The sequence below is a fragment of the Ursus americanus genome, chromosome 16 (assembly GCF_024610735.1).
Source record: "Ursus americanus isolate L20-20 chromosome 16, mUrsAme1.1.p, whole genome shotgun sequence".
NCBI lineage: Eukaryota > Metazoa > Chordata > Mammalia > Carnivora > Ursidae > Ursus > Ursus americanus.
In genome coordinates this window covers 42909397-42927552 of record NC_142142.1, presented here as the reverse complement: position 1 = coordinate 42927552, position 18156 = coordinate 42909397, and the positions used below count along the sequence as shown (strand labels likewise).

The window sequence follows — 18156 nt, the reverse complement described above, 5'->3', positions numbered from 1 at the left end:
TTCAAGTTGTTTGTTCCACCTAATTAGAGAAAAGGGAGATGTGTTCATTAACCAAGGGGAGAGCAAGGGGAAGGCAGGCCTCGGCAGCTGGCTCGCCCTGGGAAGCTGAGCATCTCACCCTGGGCCCCAGCTCCCAGGGATCAGACACCCCCCCCCCCAAGGTGTCCCCAGGGAGAGGCCGGTGTGCAGGGATGGTATAGGTAGGATGTTCCTGGGGAGAGCCAGGGAGGCGGGCCCATACACCTGCACCGCCCCCCCCCCCCACCGTGGCCTGGTGGCCTGTCTGCTCTGTGGCCAGCGCTTGGCCTCCATCTGTCTTCTCAACCTACTTGCCCTTTTTCCTCAGTCCTTCCTGATCCTTGCTCCTCTTCTTTCTCCCCGCTCTTTTCCTTCATTCCCCTTTCACGAATCTCCCCAATCTCCCCTTTTCTCAAATGCAAATGAAGCCTTTGGACTTTGTGGCCTTGAAGGGACAGGCCAGGTGGAACGTTCTATCATTTGCAGGTTCTTGTCCCAGCCGGCTTTCCCCTCCTCTCCCAGCTTCTTCTCCCGGTCCTCCCTTCACTGAACTTGGCTCTGGGGACACACCTTGGGCGCCAGCCTCCCACCTCCTGCTCCAGAAACGTTCATTAGCATGCAAATCAGCTCAGGGAGGGTAAGTGGATTATTAATGGCAAGTCACTTTGTCTCTGAGGCCACCACCTCCAAGGCTTGCGGCAGCCCTTCCCCCCCTTGGTGGTGAGGAGCGCACAGCCAAATCCCGGGACTCAGAGTCATCCACCCGGTGCACGTGACCCCAGTGCAGCTTCTGGGGCTCTAACCAGGACCCAGCCCACCTGTGTGCGGGGATTCGGGGCAGGAGCACCGGCACGGGACTGAGTATCCGAGCAGCAGCCTTCATGGCTGGCCTTCCTCGCCTCTGCCTATGTGTGTCCACAGGCCTCCATCGACGCACGAACAGCTTCTCAGCTTTCCAGACTATCTCAGCGGCTGTGTGAGGCGTCTCTGAACCCTGCCTGTCCTGTGCAGCTTCCTGTGTCCCCAGCCACACCGTGCTTTCCCTGAGGGCAGGCACTTGGCATTGAATTGCAGAGGCCTGGAGCCGGGGCCGGAGGCGGGGGGGGGGGGGGGGACAGCGTGTACCCTGTGTGCGGTTGTCCAGTGTGGGCAGCGGTGGCTGCTCAGCTCTTCCCGAAGCCCCCAAGGCCTCAGCTGGGCAGTGGAGAACCCAGAGGCTCCGCCAAGAGGCGGGCAGCTTGGTGACGGCTGTGTGGGAACCACAGGTGACCGGGTTGGAGCGGGCGCGTAGTGTGGAGGTTGGAGGGAATGCGGTGGGTGGGTGCCCCAACCCAGGCGCTAAATCTGGGAAGGTCATTGATATGCAAACAGCCTGGAAAGCCCTTGAGTGAGGCCTGATTGCCTGGCAACAAGGCCTCCCTCTTCTCCCTCCTCACTCACCTCCCCCACCTGCTGTGTCCTTTTTTTTTTTTTTTTATAGCTGCCTGGAGGATCCGTTAGGCCTCTCGTCACGTTGGCTAGAAGGAGGGCCATAAGGGAAGGTGCAGAACCCGCAGTGACATTTGCCCCAGACCCTGCATCTTCAGGGACCCCAGTCTTGCGCCCTGGGTGATAATGGATGCCCTTCACAAGGAAGGCCACGGTGGGTGGCAGCTGTCCCGCTGGGTGGAGACTCTAGGCCCCTAAGGGAAACAGCTGGGAGGGCGGTGCTGGGGTGACTGGTGGGAAGGGAATACACAGTGGAAGAGGCTCGTGGAGGGAGCTGGGCCCCAGTGAGGGCCTTAAGGGGTGTTGTTCCAGAGTCCCTCTTAGCACAGGGCCCTATCGAGGCTCCTGGTCCTGGTGGTGAGTGCGTGGGAGGCCCCTTGGGCAGGCAGCGGCCTGAAGCTGGAGGGAGCAGAGAGGTAGGGCTGGAGAGTAAGGGGCTTCTGGGTAGATACATATATGACTTGGTGGGGGGTGGTCCTAAGACCAAGCAACCGTCCTTCCCGCCCCCCTCCCCCATCAGAGTCAAGGCCTCATCCTGCCACCTGGCAGCTGTTGGGGAAGTAGCATATGGGGAGCAGGAAGCTGCCTCCCCAGGAAGGTTTCTCTCTGGGCTCAGCCCATCCTTGCTTCCTCCCTCTTCCCTAACCTGTCCTGCCTCTCCTGGTTTGCGTATCTGCCGGCTTTCCAGATGAATGCCACATGATCTCCATTCTGGTGCCAGGCGCAGAGAAGGTAGCCCGAGGCTGGGAGTGCAGGAAGAGAGGCCTTGCCACCAGCTCCCATGCTTCCGCAGCCAGACACCTGCAGGGAGTCCCAGCACTCACCCAAGTACCCCCGCCACCAGGGCTTTGGTGGTGGCGTGTTCAAGGAGGCGCCACAGCTTGTGCTGGGGGTGGGGGTGGGGGGCAAGGGACTTGGTCGTCCTCCGTGAAGCCATCCTCCGTCCTGCTGGCTCACCCTTCCCCTGCTGGCCACATGCTGAATAGCAGAAAGAAGGTTCCCTGAAACCAGGGCTGCTGGATGACCTCTGGGGAGGCTACCCAGATGGAGGTCTGAGAGGAGGGGCTCTGAGAGGAGGGTCTAACATGACTGGCTGGTGCTCTGGCTCTCTGCCAAGGGCTATCTGTACATCACGCCTTTTAAGTCTCATAGCAAGCCTATTGGGCGTCTGTGGCTAACAGCAACCTGTTTTGCAGCTGGGGAAACTGAGGCAGAGAGACGAAGTTACCATAATACGTGATGGAGCCCTACAGTGACGCTGACATTCCCATCTAGGAAAGGGGAGAGCAAGGTGCACCCGGGGGCCTGAGAGGCTCACGTGAGGACCGGGCAGAGATCCCACCGGCCAGGCACTCTTCTCATTCAAGCCTTACAGCTATCTTTTGAGGCAGGCACTGTTCTTGCTCCCACTGCATAGGTGGGGACACTGAGGCACTGCAAGGTTAGGTAGCTTGCTTGCTGACCATCACAGAGCTGGAAGGCGGTGGAGCCTGGATTCGAGGTGAGACTGCCCAGCTCCGGGGTCCATGGGCTTAACCAGCACCATGGGACAAATACCGAGGGCTTCAGACCTCAGGGCTGTCAGGGCTGCCCCGGGCGATCTTTTCTGTGGACGCTGGGCTCTGCTTGACTGTGTGTGCCTTTGAGTGCTCTCTTGACCCTCTCTCTCTGTTTCAGCTGCTCATGCCTTGCCGCCCCCCCCTCCTCCAAGCAGAGTTGTCTGGGGCTGCTGGGCCTTCGGGTCATCAGAAGTGCCTGTGTGACTGGTCCTTGCAGTCCCGGGGAGGGAAGGGGAGGCAGAGGAGTGGGCTCTGATGGCCCCTAGAGCTGTTTCCACGTGACCACTGCGGGGTCAGCCACCCTTCTCTGGGTGCGCCAAGGCATAGGTTTGTAGCTTATAGGAGCTGGCAGGCACCTGCTCTGGACTGAGCTGTGTCCCCCCACCCCGAGTTCATATGGTGAAGCCCTGACCCCCAGTGTGACTAGGGCCAGGGATGTAGGGCCTTTAGGGAGGTAATTAAGGTTAAATGGGGTCATAAGGGTGCTAAGGTGTCCTTCTAAGTAGAGGAAGAGATACCAGAGATCTGTCTGCCCGTACACGCAGAGGAAAGGCCATGCGGGGACACAGAGGGAAGGTACCGTCTGCCAGGAAGACAGATCTCACCAGAAACCAGCCCTGCTGGCAACTTGATCTGGGCCTTCCAGCCTCCAGAATGGTGAGAAATAGATGTCTGCCGTTTAAGCCCCTGGTCTGTAATATTTCGTTATGGCGGCCCAAGCCTACTCATACAGCATCTCACCCAACTCCTTTGTTTTACGGGAGAGGAAACTGAGGCCCAAGGAATGATTCTCCTGAGGTTCACAGAGCAGGGTCCGGAGCCCCGGCCCCTTGCTGCCCAGTGCCGTCACACTGGTTGTTGGCCTGCAGGGGTGTGAACAGGGCTGGGGGGCGGGGGGCAGACGGTGAGCATGGCCTCCAGCTCTGGTCTGCTGTGGCACCGGGCCAGGCTCTTGGAGGGGCTTCTCCGCATGGACACAACGTGCTAGGGCGAGGTGACCCCTGGACAGGCTCAGCAGGGTGACTCTGACCTTTCTCTTCACCAGATGGGGGTGTGTCCTCTACAGGATATAAACCTTGGCAGGGGCCAGGCTGGCCCAACTTCAGGGAGGGAATGGACAAATGCCCAGATGGGAAGGAACACCCCTTGCCTTCCTTTTCATCCTTGTCTGAGTGATATATTCCCTCTGCCGTATTTTTGTATTTCATAATGCAACAGGAGTGGCTCCAGTCCGGGACGTGAGTGAGGGATTTCTTTCTCAACGGGCAGCTTCCCCCTGGGTGGACTTGTGCCAGAGGGAAGGCATTTGTCCCGGGTTCTGGCACCAGGCTCTGGGTGGGGGCTGAGAAGGGGGTGCGGCCTTGATCAGCAGCCCTGGGGCTGACTCCTCGGCGGGGTGTCCGCTTTGGGCAGGAAGGACACACCCTCAGAGAAGCATCATTCTGGCCTTATAGCCCCCACTGGTGATGAAAGCCTTGCTTATCTTTTCAAGACCCAGGAAGAGGAGCTGGGGTGGGAGTGGGGAACGGGTCACACATCTCCCCACTTTCTGAAGCCAAGGAGAGCCACAGGGAGAGGAGAGCTGGGGATCTGGGGGCCTGGAGCTCCAGTTTCAGAGCCTGGGCGTGTTGGTTGGGCCTCTCAGCAGCTGCCCCTCGGTCTAAAGCTGTACTGAGAGGAACACAGGAAGGAACGCAGCCCTGGCTGCCACGAGACTGTGGTTCGGGCCACTCCCCAACTGAGAAGGGCAGTCACTTCTCTTTCAGGCCTTGGTTTTCTATCTGTAGATCAAGGGAACCGGACCAGCCATCCTCCACGGTCCTGTTCATCTTTAAAGGCTCTGTGGTATATAAACGCTGTCTGGGACTCTATTTACAATTTCCTTGAGTGGAGTTTGGTGGGGGCGGCTTTAACCTGTACCTGGGATTTTATTTTTATTCAGGGAGGGTGAGGCCCGCAGATCCGGAGATGACTGCCATGAAGAAGGTCGTGTGTTACAGCTGCCAAGAGGAGGGGGCTCTCTGCTCTACATAGGGCCACAAGGGTATGCATCAGGGTTGGTCGGGATGCAGAGGGAGCAAGGGGAAAACGTGCTGCAAGCCTTTATCATGGTTCTCGTGGGAAAGAATGGACAAAGCAGGGTGAGCAGCTGAAAGGTTTTAGGATTGGGTGGTTTGAATAATTTCCACAAGCTCTAGGCTATAGGACTGATCTCCAGTTATCCAGTCCCCGGCCCTGAGGATTTAGGGTTGGAGGCTGGCACCTGGGATTTCTAGCTGGCTGAAAGGAGGTGGTGAGGGTCTGGGTGTAGGATGGTTTGCATATCAAAGGCATGTTCTCAGCACGTGGTTTGCCATCTCTAGGAATTAGCTAAGCCTGGGGGAGGCAGTCCCTCCTCCTCGGCAAGGCTTTGAGATGTCAAAGCATCATCAAATGTAGAAAATAAAAACCTACCTAATACAGGGGCCAGTTCAGGGCATTTCCGGCTCATGGTACCTTGTGTGAATTACAGAAAGGCACACCTGCAGGTGGGCACAGCAGGTGCAAGGCATGGTAAGGGATTATGGGCTGGATTTCCTGAGTCAGGCATCTTGGACAGGGAAGAACCTAAATGGCCTTACCCGGTAGCCCTGAAAAGTTGGGCACATTTAGCAAATAAAAATATAGCACATTCAGTTAAATCTGAATTTCGGATAGACAGTGAATAATTTTTTAGTCTCAGTATGGCACATAATTATGCCCCATGCAATATTTGGGATATACTCATACTGAAATTCAGATTTAACTGGGTGTCCTGCATTTTATCTAGCAACCCTAGGCCCTGGCCACTTCTATCCCTGAGCTTCCTCCTCCGACCTTACTCTATTCTTGACCAAGCCCAGCAATTACCCCAGGAAAGAAGAGAGGAAAACAGTTACACAGTCGGCGAGACAGAAAAGGTCAGATAAATAGAAACATAGGATGAAAGGGAACAAGTGACATGGAATGAGAGAGAAAAAGACACAGAGAGGTAACAAAGAACGAGAGTCAAAAAGCACACACAGAGAGCAAGAGGGGCAGAGGTGGGGAAAGCTGGCCCTCCCCGCGCGGCCCCGCCCCTCCTCCTGCCCCCAGGCCTCACCTTGGAGTAGGTGGCCCCATTGATGACCTCTCCCTTCCGCAACCAGATGATGGAGGCCGCAGGCTTGGCGTTGTCTGCGTGGCAGGTGAGGTTGAGGGGGTCCCCCGCCCGCAGGCTGATCACAGGTCCCCCCAGGATGACCGGGTCATCAGGTGGCACTGAAGGGTGGGGAGGGGAGAGAGGAGTAGAGAGGTCAGACTGAGGGCGCTGCTCCCTCCGACAGGGCTGGCAGGCTGGGCTGGGTGGATTTTATGAAGCCGATGACAAACAATAATTATCATACTTTAATAAAATGTATAATCCCCTTGTATTATAACAATAATGGCAACAACAGCAATAATCCCTGACATATGCACTGCATGTTTATTTGCAGCTGATGTTCTTGCCATCATCTCATCCGACGCTCATGATGAGCCTGGGAGGGGACAGGGCAGGCATCATTAGCTCCGTTTCACAGATCAGATCGGGAAGCAAAGCTCCGCTGCTGAGATAATATCTGTACTTTCTTCCTTTTTAACTTCTCTCTCTCTTTTTTTTAAACAAAGCACTGTCACATCTGTTGTCTGATTTAATCCTTACAATGGTCTTGCAAGGTAAACATTATTGTTATCCCAATTACACAGATCTGGAAATCGAGGCTCAGCAGGATTAAGTGACTTGATCAAGGTCACTGGGGAATGGGCACCAGAGCCAGGGCTGCAAACCAGGGCCTCTGAGACCTGCAGCGCCCTGCCAGCCCCTGCCCTTGCAGGGTCAGGGGACAGGGGACAGACGAGCAACCTTGCAAGGCTGAGACAGTGTTTCAGAGGGCTGTGCGACCCCTGGCACCTCCTTAGCACTCGATTCTTCCAGAATGGCTCCAACTGCCTCATCCCAGAGTTAGGATGAATCCTACTGCCCACTTCTCCCACTGTATTTCACAGCAGGTGATCGGAGGCTCACGGCTCCCGAGAGATGGGCAGTGCCGTGGCGGGGAAGATGACCACGACAGTGGCTGCCTCTCCCACCCGGCCCAGCGCAGGACCCAGTCCCTGGTGGACACTCCACAAACATTTGCCAAGTCCACGGGAGTCACCCCTTTGATCCCCTTGATGACCCTGGGATGTAGGTGGGCACTTAGGATGACGGATGACCATTACTTGGAGGAGAGGCCCAGAGAAGTTTAATGACGAGCCTAAGGTCATAGAACCTCTTCTGATGTTCGAGCTTAGGGACACATGGAGGGTCTCAGGCCTCTGTGGCTCCCTGCCTCTCCTCCCTGGACAAACAGACACACCACAGAAGCGGAAGGGCTCCTTGAGACCACCTGGGAAGTCCCTGGGCTTCCCCACCCCACCCTCAGGGAGGGGCTGGGTCAGTCAAGTCCGGAGGCCTGAGGAGGGCTGAGCTGCATGTTTGCTGAGTGAATAGATGAAGGGGAAATTGGGTGATGATGGGTTGGGGTCCTAGCACAAAAGGCCTTCTTTGCCCAGTTGCCAGGCAAAGTCCTTGCTTCTGTCCAGGCCCCATGCAAGCTTCTGCACGGTGGGATTGGGGAAGACAGCGGTGCCAGGCTGGTGCTGACCCAGCAGGCTGTGCCTTCCAGCCTCTGCCCCCCAGGGCCTCGCATCCACAACCTGCCTGGCTTCCCTCCCCTTCCCAGGCCTCCCCCAGCTGCCACTCTCCTAGTGCACCCAGGAGACTCCAGGAGGCTCTGGGGCCAGGTAAACACCGAAAGCAGCACCTTCAGCTACCGGCTGTCCCCGTTCCTTCCTGGCCTGGAGGAGGCCTGGTTCTGAACTATAGCCCAGTGAGTGCCAACCCCCAAGTTTCTATTTTCTGAGGAAAAACAAACCCTCGGGGCTTCCAAGATGCTATCAGCAGCCCCAGAACTCCACCGGAGATCCTGGCCCAGAGAGGCAGTTTGGTCTCATCCAACCCTGCCCAGCTTCCCCAGGGGGCTCCGGGCTCAGGCAGATGTTGCGTGTGGGCTGGACGATCAGGACGGCCCCCCCACCCCCGCCCACCCCAAACTCCCTCATTAGTGCCAGAGGCTGCCTGGGTGCTGGTGTGGCCAGAGAGCAAAAGGGAGGCTAATGAAGGCTTTCCACAAAAGGGGGGTGGGTGTGACAGTTGCTGATGAGGGGAATTTTAGCTCTATGCAATGCTGGGCCCCTTCCAGCAGGGAGGGCCGGTGCTGGGGGTCTTGCCCCCCTTTCTTCTGTGGTGGCAGCTTTCTCTCCAGTAGGTGTCCAGGATGGAGGGGCTCCGGCTGGGCTTGAGAGCCAGAGAAGTTGGAAAGAACCATTCGAAGCTCCAGGAATAGGAGAAACACCAGGCCATCCTTGTCTATGGGACTCCCCAGTGAAGAGCCAGGGGGTGTGGTCTTGTGGAAAGTGCCCTAAATCAGAAGGTGAACCGGGGAAGGCTGTCCCTCCTCCTGGTTTTATTTCACCAGATACAAAATACGAGAGGACAACAGGAGATCTGGATAGTTCCTTCTGGTGCTGACATTTCTTGGGTCTGAGACAGTGCTTCCCAACCTTGGCTGCATATTATAATACTCTGGGGGAGATTTTAAAAATGCTGTTGGCAGGCCACACCCTGACCAAGTAAATTCCAATCTCTGGGGGTGGCCCCAAGCATCAGGAGAGTTCCAGAGCCTAAGCAGGTTTGAGAACGAACTGTCTCTGGGCCTTTGCTCGGGTGCCTATCACACTGTGATCACAGCATAGAGCCCAAGGAGGTCTTTCTAGAAAGCGAATGCAGTGAGGGGCCAAGCTTCCTTCTTGCTGTTCTAGTCCTGTGTTTTGGAATATTGGATTAGAGGGAGCACAGAGGAGGGGAGAGGGGAGTGGGACGCTGCTTCATGAGTACCCAGGCGCGCACACACGCGCACACACACACACATCCATCCTCAGAATGGGTCCTGATTATATCTTCCTAAATAAGTGGTTATCATGCGGTTATTCATGTAGCTATGCATTATTGATTGGCCTTCGCCTCGCTGCACACCAGATGGGGTAGGAGGGGGTGCGGATGGGGCTGGGGTGTGCAGGGTGGGAGTGGATGAGGCGGGAGGAGGTTTGAGGGCCATGAGGCTGAATAGAAATCAACAGTCACTCTTGGCAGCTGTAGCGTGGATGGAAGGGGGCGACTCATTACCTCTCCATTCAGACCCGGCCCCAGAGCTGGGGCTGCTGGATGTGGGGTGGGGGGAGACGCGAGCAGCCCGAGCCTGGAGATGCATTATTCAAACATCACCCTCCCAGGATTGGTTATTATCCTGAACCACTATAGAGTTTGGTCTCCTAATTTTTAATCACAGGGAAGGTGGAAGCGTTAGCCTTTTGTGATTAATCCGGAGATAAAAATAGTTGACTGTTTTGGTGTTGTGCTGGTTGTCAGTCAAGAAGAAATGCATTAACTGTTGGGTGACTGACGCCGGAGGAAGCCCTGCGTGCTCCCCAGGCAGAGCCGGGCCCGGGAGCTGGACATTGGCCCGGGAGGCCACGGCTCTGCCTCAGACCGGCACGTGTGGCGCAAATTACCGCCCCCCAATCGTAGGGGTGCTTGGTCCTCGAGGTTTGCCCTCCTGTCATCCGGGAACTGGGGGGCTCCCCTCGTGCTCTGCCCTGCAGACTGTGCCATGCACATGTGTGTGCAACGCGGGGGCCCCGTCTCTCCCTGTGTGGGGGGCGAGGGGACTTGAGTGGTGAGGTGAGGTCGGGAGACCGAATCGAGTTCTGCATTGACAGAGAAGGAAACTGAGGCCAGAGAGCACAAATGCTGCCCAAAGTTACCAGTGGGTGAGGGCCGAGGAGGAGGGGGATGGGCTTGGGAAGCACGTCCTGGCTCCACAGGGAGGGAAAGCTTTCCTCTGTTTTCTGTACTAAGGTTCTTTACACTTTCGTAGGAAATAAAGAGATTCTGTGGCGAAAATCCGATGAAGCACCACCCAGCCCCACAGCTTTCCCTAAGAAGGGCTTCCATGATTAGAAGGCCTTGGGCTTCTGGACTAGAGCATACGCTGGGGTGACCATCTGACCGTCCTTCCCACAGGACACTGGCTGCAAGAGGGCAAAGTGGAGCTGGGGTCAGAGGGTGTCTGCCCTATTCTGGAATTGCTCGCAGGAAGCCTAGGCAGTAACGATAGTGTCAAGCTCATTGACTCGGTGGTCTTGGTTTGCTCGGTTGGCCAACCCTGCCAGAACAGGCTGGGAAAATTCCCTTGGTGCCAGGCCAAGGGCAGCATGTGGGGGCTTCCTCCGAAATCCAGTGGGTCACCTAAGGCTTCCGGGATTCCTCAGAGGCTCAGTCAGCCCGGGGGGTTGGTTTCCACAGATGGCCGATGGGACACCCCAGCCAACAAAGGCCAGCAGCAGGGACGTGGAGGGTCATGCTGCCCAGTGGCTGCCAGAGGAGAGCAGGTCAACCAGGCCACCTTCCTGCCCCTAGTGGACGGCAGAGCCCCTCACAGACGCTGAGCTCTTTGGAGGGCACTTCGGGGTCTCCACCTCACACACACTGCATTCTCTGGGAGCGGTGGAGAGAAACGTGACTCCAGGTGTGTCCTTGCTCTGTCCGACCCTGCCAGGGGCTCACGTTCCATCTAGAACACAGTTCGACTCCTCCTAGCACCTGCCCCTTCAGCCCTAGGCTGCCTCTGCGACCGACTTCCTCCCCCGTCCATGGGACCCTGCCCACTGCCTCTCTGTTTGCCCAACCAGCCAAGCTCACCCCCGGCCCAGGCCTGGCCCTGGCTCTTCTCTGCCTGCAGTCTCTATTCTGTATCCTTGTCCTGCCAGCTTCTTCCTGTCAAGGAGGGAGCAGCTGAAATGTCACATCCTCAGCGAGGCCTGGCCGCCCTGTGGAATAGCCCCCCTCCATTCCTCTCTGCGAGCTCCCCCCACTTTATTTTCTTTATCACCGGGTTCATTTATTGTTTGTCTCCCCTTATTACAAAGGAGGCTTCCTGACCACAAAGGACTTTGTCCGTCTTGGTCATTGAGTGTTTCTGGGTCTGGATCGGTGCCTGGCGTACAGTAGGAGCGCAAGATTTGTTGAGTAAACAGAGGATTGCTGGGTAGGAGGTCTGTCATGGGCATTGATTTCTGGGGTCAGCACACACTCTGTGTGTGTGTGTGTGTGTGTGTGTGTGTATGTGTATGTGTGGTGGGGGTAGAGTTGGGAGTGGTGGATGAGTATTGGGGGGTGGCAAAGAGGGGGAGCCTGCCAGCCCTCTCTGGGACAGCAGTGCAGAAACTCTGTCGTGTGACACTGGGGGACGGGCTGCTTCCTGCCCTTGCTGGAGAGGGCAGCCTGGGCTGGGAGGGCGTGGGGGTGGGAGTGGGGTGCTTCTCAGGCTGTTTGCAGGTAGCACTGTTCCTTCTGGTGGAGGAGGGAGCCCAGCCCGGTTCATCTGGCTCACAGGCTGCAGAGAAGGCTGGGCATGGTGACAGATCAGGAGGAGGCTGGCTGCCGGCACTGCCCTTCCTTGTGTTTCGGCATCGGTGTTCAGCCCCAGGCCCCAGGGACCCGGCTGGGGTTCACAGTGGGCTTAGTTCATGCTGGGAGTCCCAACGCGGATCCCACGGAGGCAGGACCCCCGGGGGCCGTCTGGGCTGCCCTTAAGCAGCCCATCCCTGTCTCTAGCTTCAGGCCTGCAGGCCAGCCAGCATTCAGCATTTCCTCCTTCCCTCCCTTCTTCCCGCCGGCCTTCATCCTTTCCTTCCTTCCATTCAGCCTCTTCCTTGTCACAACCTGAGCATAGAGTGGTTGAGGGATACCAAACACAGCCTGCCCTCGGGGAGCTGACGGGGAGACCTTTATGACTCAGAGCACGTGCCCAGGACGGGCCTGCAGCATCCGCATCACGGGGGAGCTTCCTTGGAAATGCAGACCCCTGGGCTCTACCCCAGGACCTCCCGAATCTGAACCGGCATTGAAAAAAAGATCCCGGGTAATTTGTATGCACAACAGCGTGTGAGGAGCACTGGTCCAGGGGGCTCCTAGAATAATCACGAACTGATGAGTGCTTTGAAGGAGAAGCTCATTGGACAATGAGAGCACACAGGGGGCCTTTGTCCCTTTGTTGGCGGCCTCTCCCTCCGCGACTTCCTGGGACTTAAGTCAGAGAGAGGGTGTATGCTGCGTGCTGGAACGTGGGTTTGACGTCAGAGCCCAGCATGAACTTGTGCCACAGCAGGCTCTTTGCCCAGAGCATTTCTTGAACTTGGAATGCTGGAGTTCTCATTCCCCGTCTTCTCCGGGGTCACTCTGCCCCTGCTTTCTAGACACCGCTAAGCTCGAGCCAAATGACCTTTGTCTTTGAGCCCGTAGCCTCCTGGGCACCCTTCTGTCTCGGAAGCGAGATAGTCTATGGAAGTGATCTGCAGATGCTTGTCTCTTCCCTAGGCTGCAACCTCACCCATCCTGGATCCCTGTCACCTGGCCTCACGCCTGCCTCTCAGGGGATCCCCTGGATATGTTTGCTCAGTTGAATCTGGCTTGAGTCCATTACTTTACAAGCTGCATGACGGCAGACAAGTTCCCTAACCTGACCACCCCCGTCCTCTTATCTGGAAAGTGGGGTAATAAAGATACCCGCAGGATGATTATGAGGATTACTTTTATGATATGAAGAATGCAGAGAGAGCACTTTGTAAAGACTTATGCAGATATTGGTTATTTTGTCCAATTTTTAAGAATAACATTTAGTTTGGGTGCTATGTGAAAGACACCGTGCCAAAGGCCTTCTTATTTTATCCTCATTATCCTTCAAAACATGTACTATTGGGGGGCGTCTGGGTGGCACAGCGGTTGAGCGTCTGCCTTCGGCTCAGGGCGTGATCCCGGCGTTATGGGATCAAGCCCCATGTCAGGCTCCTCTGCTATGAGCCTGCTTCTTCCTATCCCACTCCCCCTGCTTGTGTTCCCTTTCTTGCTGGCTGTCTCTATTTCTGTCGAATAAATAAATAAATAAATAAATACAAAACAAAACAAAAAAAACCCATGTACTATTGGGATCTCTATATTGGAGAGCAGGAAACAGGTTCAGAGAGGGCAAATCCCTTGGCTAAGGCAACACAGCAGATAAATGATACGGTTGGAATTCAGATCTTGGTGTGTTTGACCCCATAACATTATCCGCTAGGGTCAGGGCAGCCTACAGACCTACACGGGAAGCTGCAGTAACCTTTCAGAGCCCTTTCCACCAACCGTCCTGTCCTCATCATGGTCCTATATCCCCATGCTGATGTAGGATGGGTTCTGCCTCTGCCTGTGGCCTCCCCTCCCCAACCCAATTTCAGAGGGCTCTCGGGAGCACAGGCTTGGCTTGCAGTTGGTGCTTGAGAGGGGTCGGCTAGAGAGTAGATGAATGATTTTTGCTGTTCAGATCCACTCACTGCTCACTTTTTCCATTGTGCCCTGTTGTCAGGTTCTGGGCCACCGGTAACCGCCCCCCCCCCCCCCCCCCCGCCTCGCGTTTCCTCGCTCCCCGTGATGCGCCACCTCATGGCCAAAGTGCAGAACTGCAGGACGTCCACACAGGACTGGGGATGTGCGGGCTTTTGCAGAACTGCTTCTCAGTGCCAGTTCAACTTACATTCAGAAAATTTGTACTGATCACTCACTAGGTGCCAGGCCCAGTGTGAAGCCCTGGGGATTCAGGGCTCCTGCCCTGGTGGAAAGATGGACAGTAAAAATGAATATGTAACGTAATGTTGGGTTGATCAAATATAATGCTGATAAGCACTAAGAAGAAAATAAGACCAGGTGAGGCATAGCTAGATCCTAAATTGGCCTCCAGGATGCCCTTCTGGTTTTCTCCTGTCCTTCCTGGATGTGCCTTTCTGTCTTTTTCCCACCCTTAACTGTTGGTCTTGCCAAGGGTTTGCTCTTGCCTGGCCCTTGCCGTTCTACGCACTGTCTAGGGAGAAGCACATCACTTTCCTGCGGAACTCAGCTGACATCTGTGTGCAGACAAATCCCCAAAATGCATGGTCCCCACTTTGGGGAATGGCATCACCATTTAGTTAGCAAAGCCAGAAATTGGCAAGTCTTTCTGCATTCTACTCTCCTTCATCCTGCATTGCTAACTGTCCTGGTGAATTCTCTGAAATACCTTTCACGTCTGTTTCTCTCTTTCCATTCCCGACAGTCTTCCTGGCTCAGGCCCTCAGCATTTCTTGCTTGGATTATAATACCTAACCCCTCTCCCCATGCTCCACACTGTCCCCAGAGTGATCTTTACAAATGTCTAGTCATCCACCCCATTCGCCCACCCATTCACTTGCCATTTGCTGAATATCTAGCATTCCTTTGTTTAAAATCATTCAAAGAGGGGCATCTGGGGGGCCCAGTCAGTTAAGGGTTTGCCTTTAGCTCAGGTCATGATCCCAGGGTCCTGGGATTGAGTCCCACATCAGGTTCCTTGCTCAGTGGGCAGCCTGCTTCTCCCTCTCCCTCCGCCTGCCACTCCCCCTGCTAGTGTTCTCTCTCTATCAGTTAAATAAAATAAAAATCTAAAAAAAAAAAAAAAGCATTCAAAGGTCCCCCACTGCCATCTGGACAAAGTCTGAACTTCTTTGCTCCTGCCAACCTCTCCAGCCTCATTTTTCACCCATTTTTAACTAAAATTCCTCTTGTGAATAAGAATGACTTGCAATTCTTGGAATAAGTCACTCTTCTCCAATTGTCCCGCTCCCTTTGTTTGGCTAACTTGAAGGTCAAGCCATTTGGGTTCAAATGCTGGGTCCCTTATTAGCTTGTGGTCCTGGGCAAGTTGCATAGCCTCTCTGGGCTTCAGTTTCCTCATCTGTAAAATAGGGAATATAATGAAGCCAGATTCACGGTGTAGTTGCCAGGATCAGGTGAGATGCAGTGTGGCAGGGCACTTTATAAACGGTCCAACGTTGCATGAATGGGGTACATTGTTGGTTCTCCAAGCAGACAGAGCTCATTCCCTTGAAAGATGATGGCAGAGTGCTTGGGGCTTAGAAGTCTGGTGCTCTGTCCCCTTGGGAAATTAGAGGTCACCAGGCACTGGGTGAAGACCCTGATGCCCACCCCCCCAGGGTAATCCCATGCTGCTTTGCCTGGCTTGGCTACTCCTCCCTCCTGTCCCCCCCCCCCCCCCACATTCTGTGCCCATGAGGGTGAGGCCACTCCTGCTAATTGGCTACAAAGGCATGTAGGAGCCCAGCTGACCCCATATGGTGCAGAGATGAGCCATCTCAGCTGAGCTCAGCCACACCGCTGACTTCAGTAAATCCCGAAGTTGTGGGTGGTTTGTTACACAGCAGAAGCTAACTGATACATTCAGTAGTAACGTACTGCCTGGCTTGCTCCTACAAGACTGTCCAAATGAAGCCTTGTCTCTCCAGCTTCTTCTCTCATACTTTAGTTGGACTGGTCCATTCACCTCTCCACAAGGACAGCCTGCCCTTTTAGAACTAGTTGCTTTTGCTTGTGAAGTTCCCTCTGGAAGGAAATATCCTTACTCTGAGTCTTAACTGGCTGGAATCCCAGCCTCTCTCCAATTAGCTCAAAGGCTACCTTTGCCTTGTTAACTCTTGGTCATTCTCTAAGGCTTGGGTTAGTGTTACCCCCTCTAAGAAGTCCCCTCCTGACTTAGCCCCCACCTCTCACTAGTCCTAGGGCCATAGGCCACCTCCATGAGCCATGGCTGTTGCCTGTCCCAATGGCTGTGAGGTCCTTAAGGCCAGTCCTTATTAGGTTCTTTTTTCCATTCCCGTGTTTAGTATCCAGCCTATAGTGAGAGCTAGGGCAATACTTGTTGACAGGGGGCGCCTGGGTGGCACAGCGGTTAAGCGTCTGCCTTCGGCTCAGGGCGTGATCCCGGTGTTATGGGATCGAGCCCCACATCAGGCTCCTCTGCTGTGAGCCTGCTTCTTCCTCTCCCACTCCCCCTGCTTGTGTTCCCTCTCTCGCTGGCTGTCTCTATGTCTGTCAAATAAATAAATAAAATCTTTAAAAAAAAATACTTGCTGACAGGTGCCTGACCTGGCTGCGTTGGAAGCAAATTTCCCCTTTCTCACTAGCACTGTGCTTGTACCTTTTACACCGGTGCTCACCGCAGTCTGCGTTACATTTATTTGTGGACCTGTTTCAGGTTCCCTACCACTCCAGAGGAGGAGTCTTGATGCCTGGTGCATTTTCCCCGCCACCTAGCACATTACCTTGGACACCATAATACGAAAACAATAAAAATTATGGGTACTAGCTAATGCTGATGGATACAGGGCTTACAATCCTTCCAGAACTTACAATACTTCTAGAACTCTTCTAGTACTTTGGAAGTAATCATTCAAGCCTCACAGCAACCTTGTATAAGGTAGATACAATTATTATGCATATTTTACAAATGTGGAAACTGAGGCACCAGCTCATCTCAGAGGTCCCCTGACTCCAGGGACCTGAAAAGGTTCAGGACACCGGGAAGCCCACCTCTCCCTTGGAGCTCCTGATGTGCAGGGGAGAAGAAGGGAGGCAGAGTGCTTGGCTCGGCTCCTGGCTCCCGGCTCTTGGCTGCACGACTGGGGGCAAATCGCTTAATTCTCTTTGCAAGATATTGTCTAGGTCATAGATATTATAGTATCTGTTTCATTGCTGATTAAATGAGTTGCTCCAAGTGCCTTGTTTCAAAGCTTGGCACACAGTATGTGTGAGCTCTTGATACCATTGTCATAGTTCAGTAACTCACTCCACGTGGAAACAGAGAGCCGCACGTTGCACAGGAAATAGCTTGTTTCAATCCCTTGTTCTGTACTTGCTCTGTGCCCCCAGCCTCGGCCTCCCTAGATGTCATGGTCAGCACCTTGCCTCCTGATGACACCACAGTGATGACGAGGAGGTTAGAGGCCAAAAGGCCTCATGGAGACAGATGGGGATGGGCAGGGGACCGTCTAGGGAGGAGAGGGCTACTGTGGTGGGGTGAGGGCAGGGGAGACAGATGCTGGCGGGGGCCGAGTCAAACCGAGTCACGTGTTTCCCCCCTCAAATTAGGAAGGGTGAGCCTTCTGTTTATTTCAAATTAAACCCAGAAAGAAGGTCGGAGCCATCTCATCAGTGAGGGGCTTTTGCAAGGAGATGATGTTTCATTAATACTGAGCAGAAAATAAGTCTCAGGATGTAATAAGAGCAGAGGGAGGGAAGGCTGGTGTGGAGGGGGAGGGCAGCAGACAGCAGGCTCCATGCACACAGAAGTGCGTGTGTACGTGTGTGTGCATGCATGCATACATGTGTACATGTGTGTGCATGTGTGTGAGTGTGTGTGTGTGTGTCCACAGGGATGCCTGGCACTGGGTGATGGTGGGTGATGTGTGACTGGTGAGTGGACAGTCAGCGTGGCAGGCGTGAGGTGGCCCCGTCAGTGGCCAGAGGGAGAAGCCACCAGGGAAAGGGCATCCCGTGAGAGCAGCAGCAAAAGGAACAGTGTGCAGTGGGGGAGTGTGCAGTAGGACTGTTGGGCACAAGCAAGGGCAGGAGAGGAAGACAAGCCGAGGGTGTGGGTATCCTCCTTGGGCCACCTGGGATGTGGGTCATCCTGCCAAGGAAGGGACTTGCTCCTTTCCCAGCTCACAAGGCAAGGGGAGCCCCCCTTCTCCGTGTGCTTGCGGGAAGCATGGGCGTGTGGCTGCCTCGCCATGTCTGGCAAATCTCTCCAGCTAGTTCTGACCTTGTCTTGATTTTGGGGTTCACCTGCTCACTATGGCTGGGTCTGGGGGAGAAACCTATCATGGCAGCATGGGCTGCCATTTACATGTTTAAACCTCACAGTAGCTTCATGCTGTGGGCCCTCGAATATCCTCATTGTAAGGATGGAGAAACTGAGGCACAGAGGCCCATTCACTTGGGACCAGTTACGCAACTCATAAGTGGGCCCTGTGAGCCCAGAGGCCCAGTCCTAACCTCAGTGCTGTGTGGCTGCTTATGAATGAGCACTCTCTCTGTGCCTTCTGTCCC

At 55.0% G+C, this 18156-nt stretch overlaps 1 protein-coding gene and 1 long non-coding RNA gene across 3 annotated transcripts in view; one reads left to right on the top strand and one right to left on the bottom strand.

Annotated features, from left to right (window-relative positions):
• The window catches only part of KIRREL3 (kirre like nephrin family adhesion molecule 3), a 532688-nt gene that overhangs the window by 35556 nt on the left and 478976 nt on the right, over positions 1 to 18156 (bottom strand). For both annotated transcript variants that reach the window (XM_045798118.2, XM_087868289.1), the window contains exon 5: positions 6187 to 6344. In XM_045798118.2, the coding sequence (XP_045654074.1) occupies positions 6187 to 6344 (158 nt within the window). The remainder of the gene's footprint in view (positions 1 to 6186; positions 6345 to 18156) is intronic.
• LOC148108794 (uncharacterized) overlaps positions 4187 to 18156 on the top strand; it is a 108903-nt gene continuing 94933 nt past the window's right edge. The window contains exons 1-2 of the long non-coding RNA XR_015726973.1: positions 4187 to 4303; positions 5008 to 5109. This is a non-coding gene — a long non-coding RNA (uncharacterized LOC148108794). The remainder of the gene's footprint in view (positions 4304 to 5007; positions 5110 to 18156) is intronic.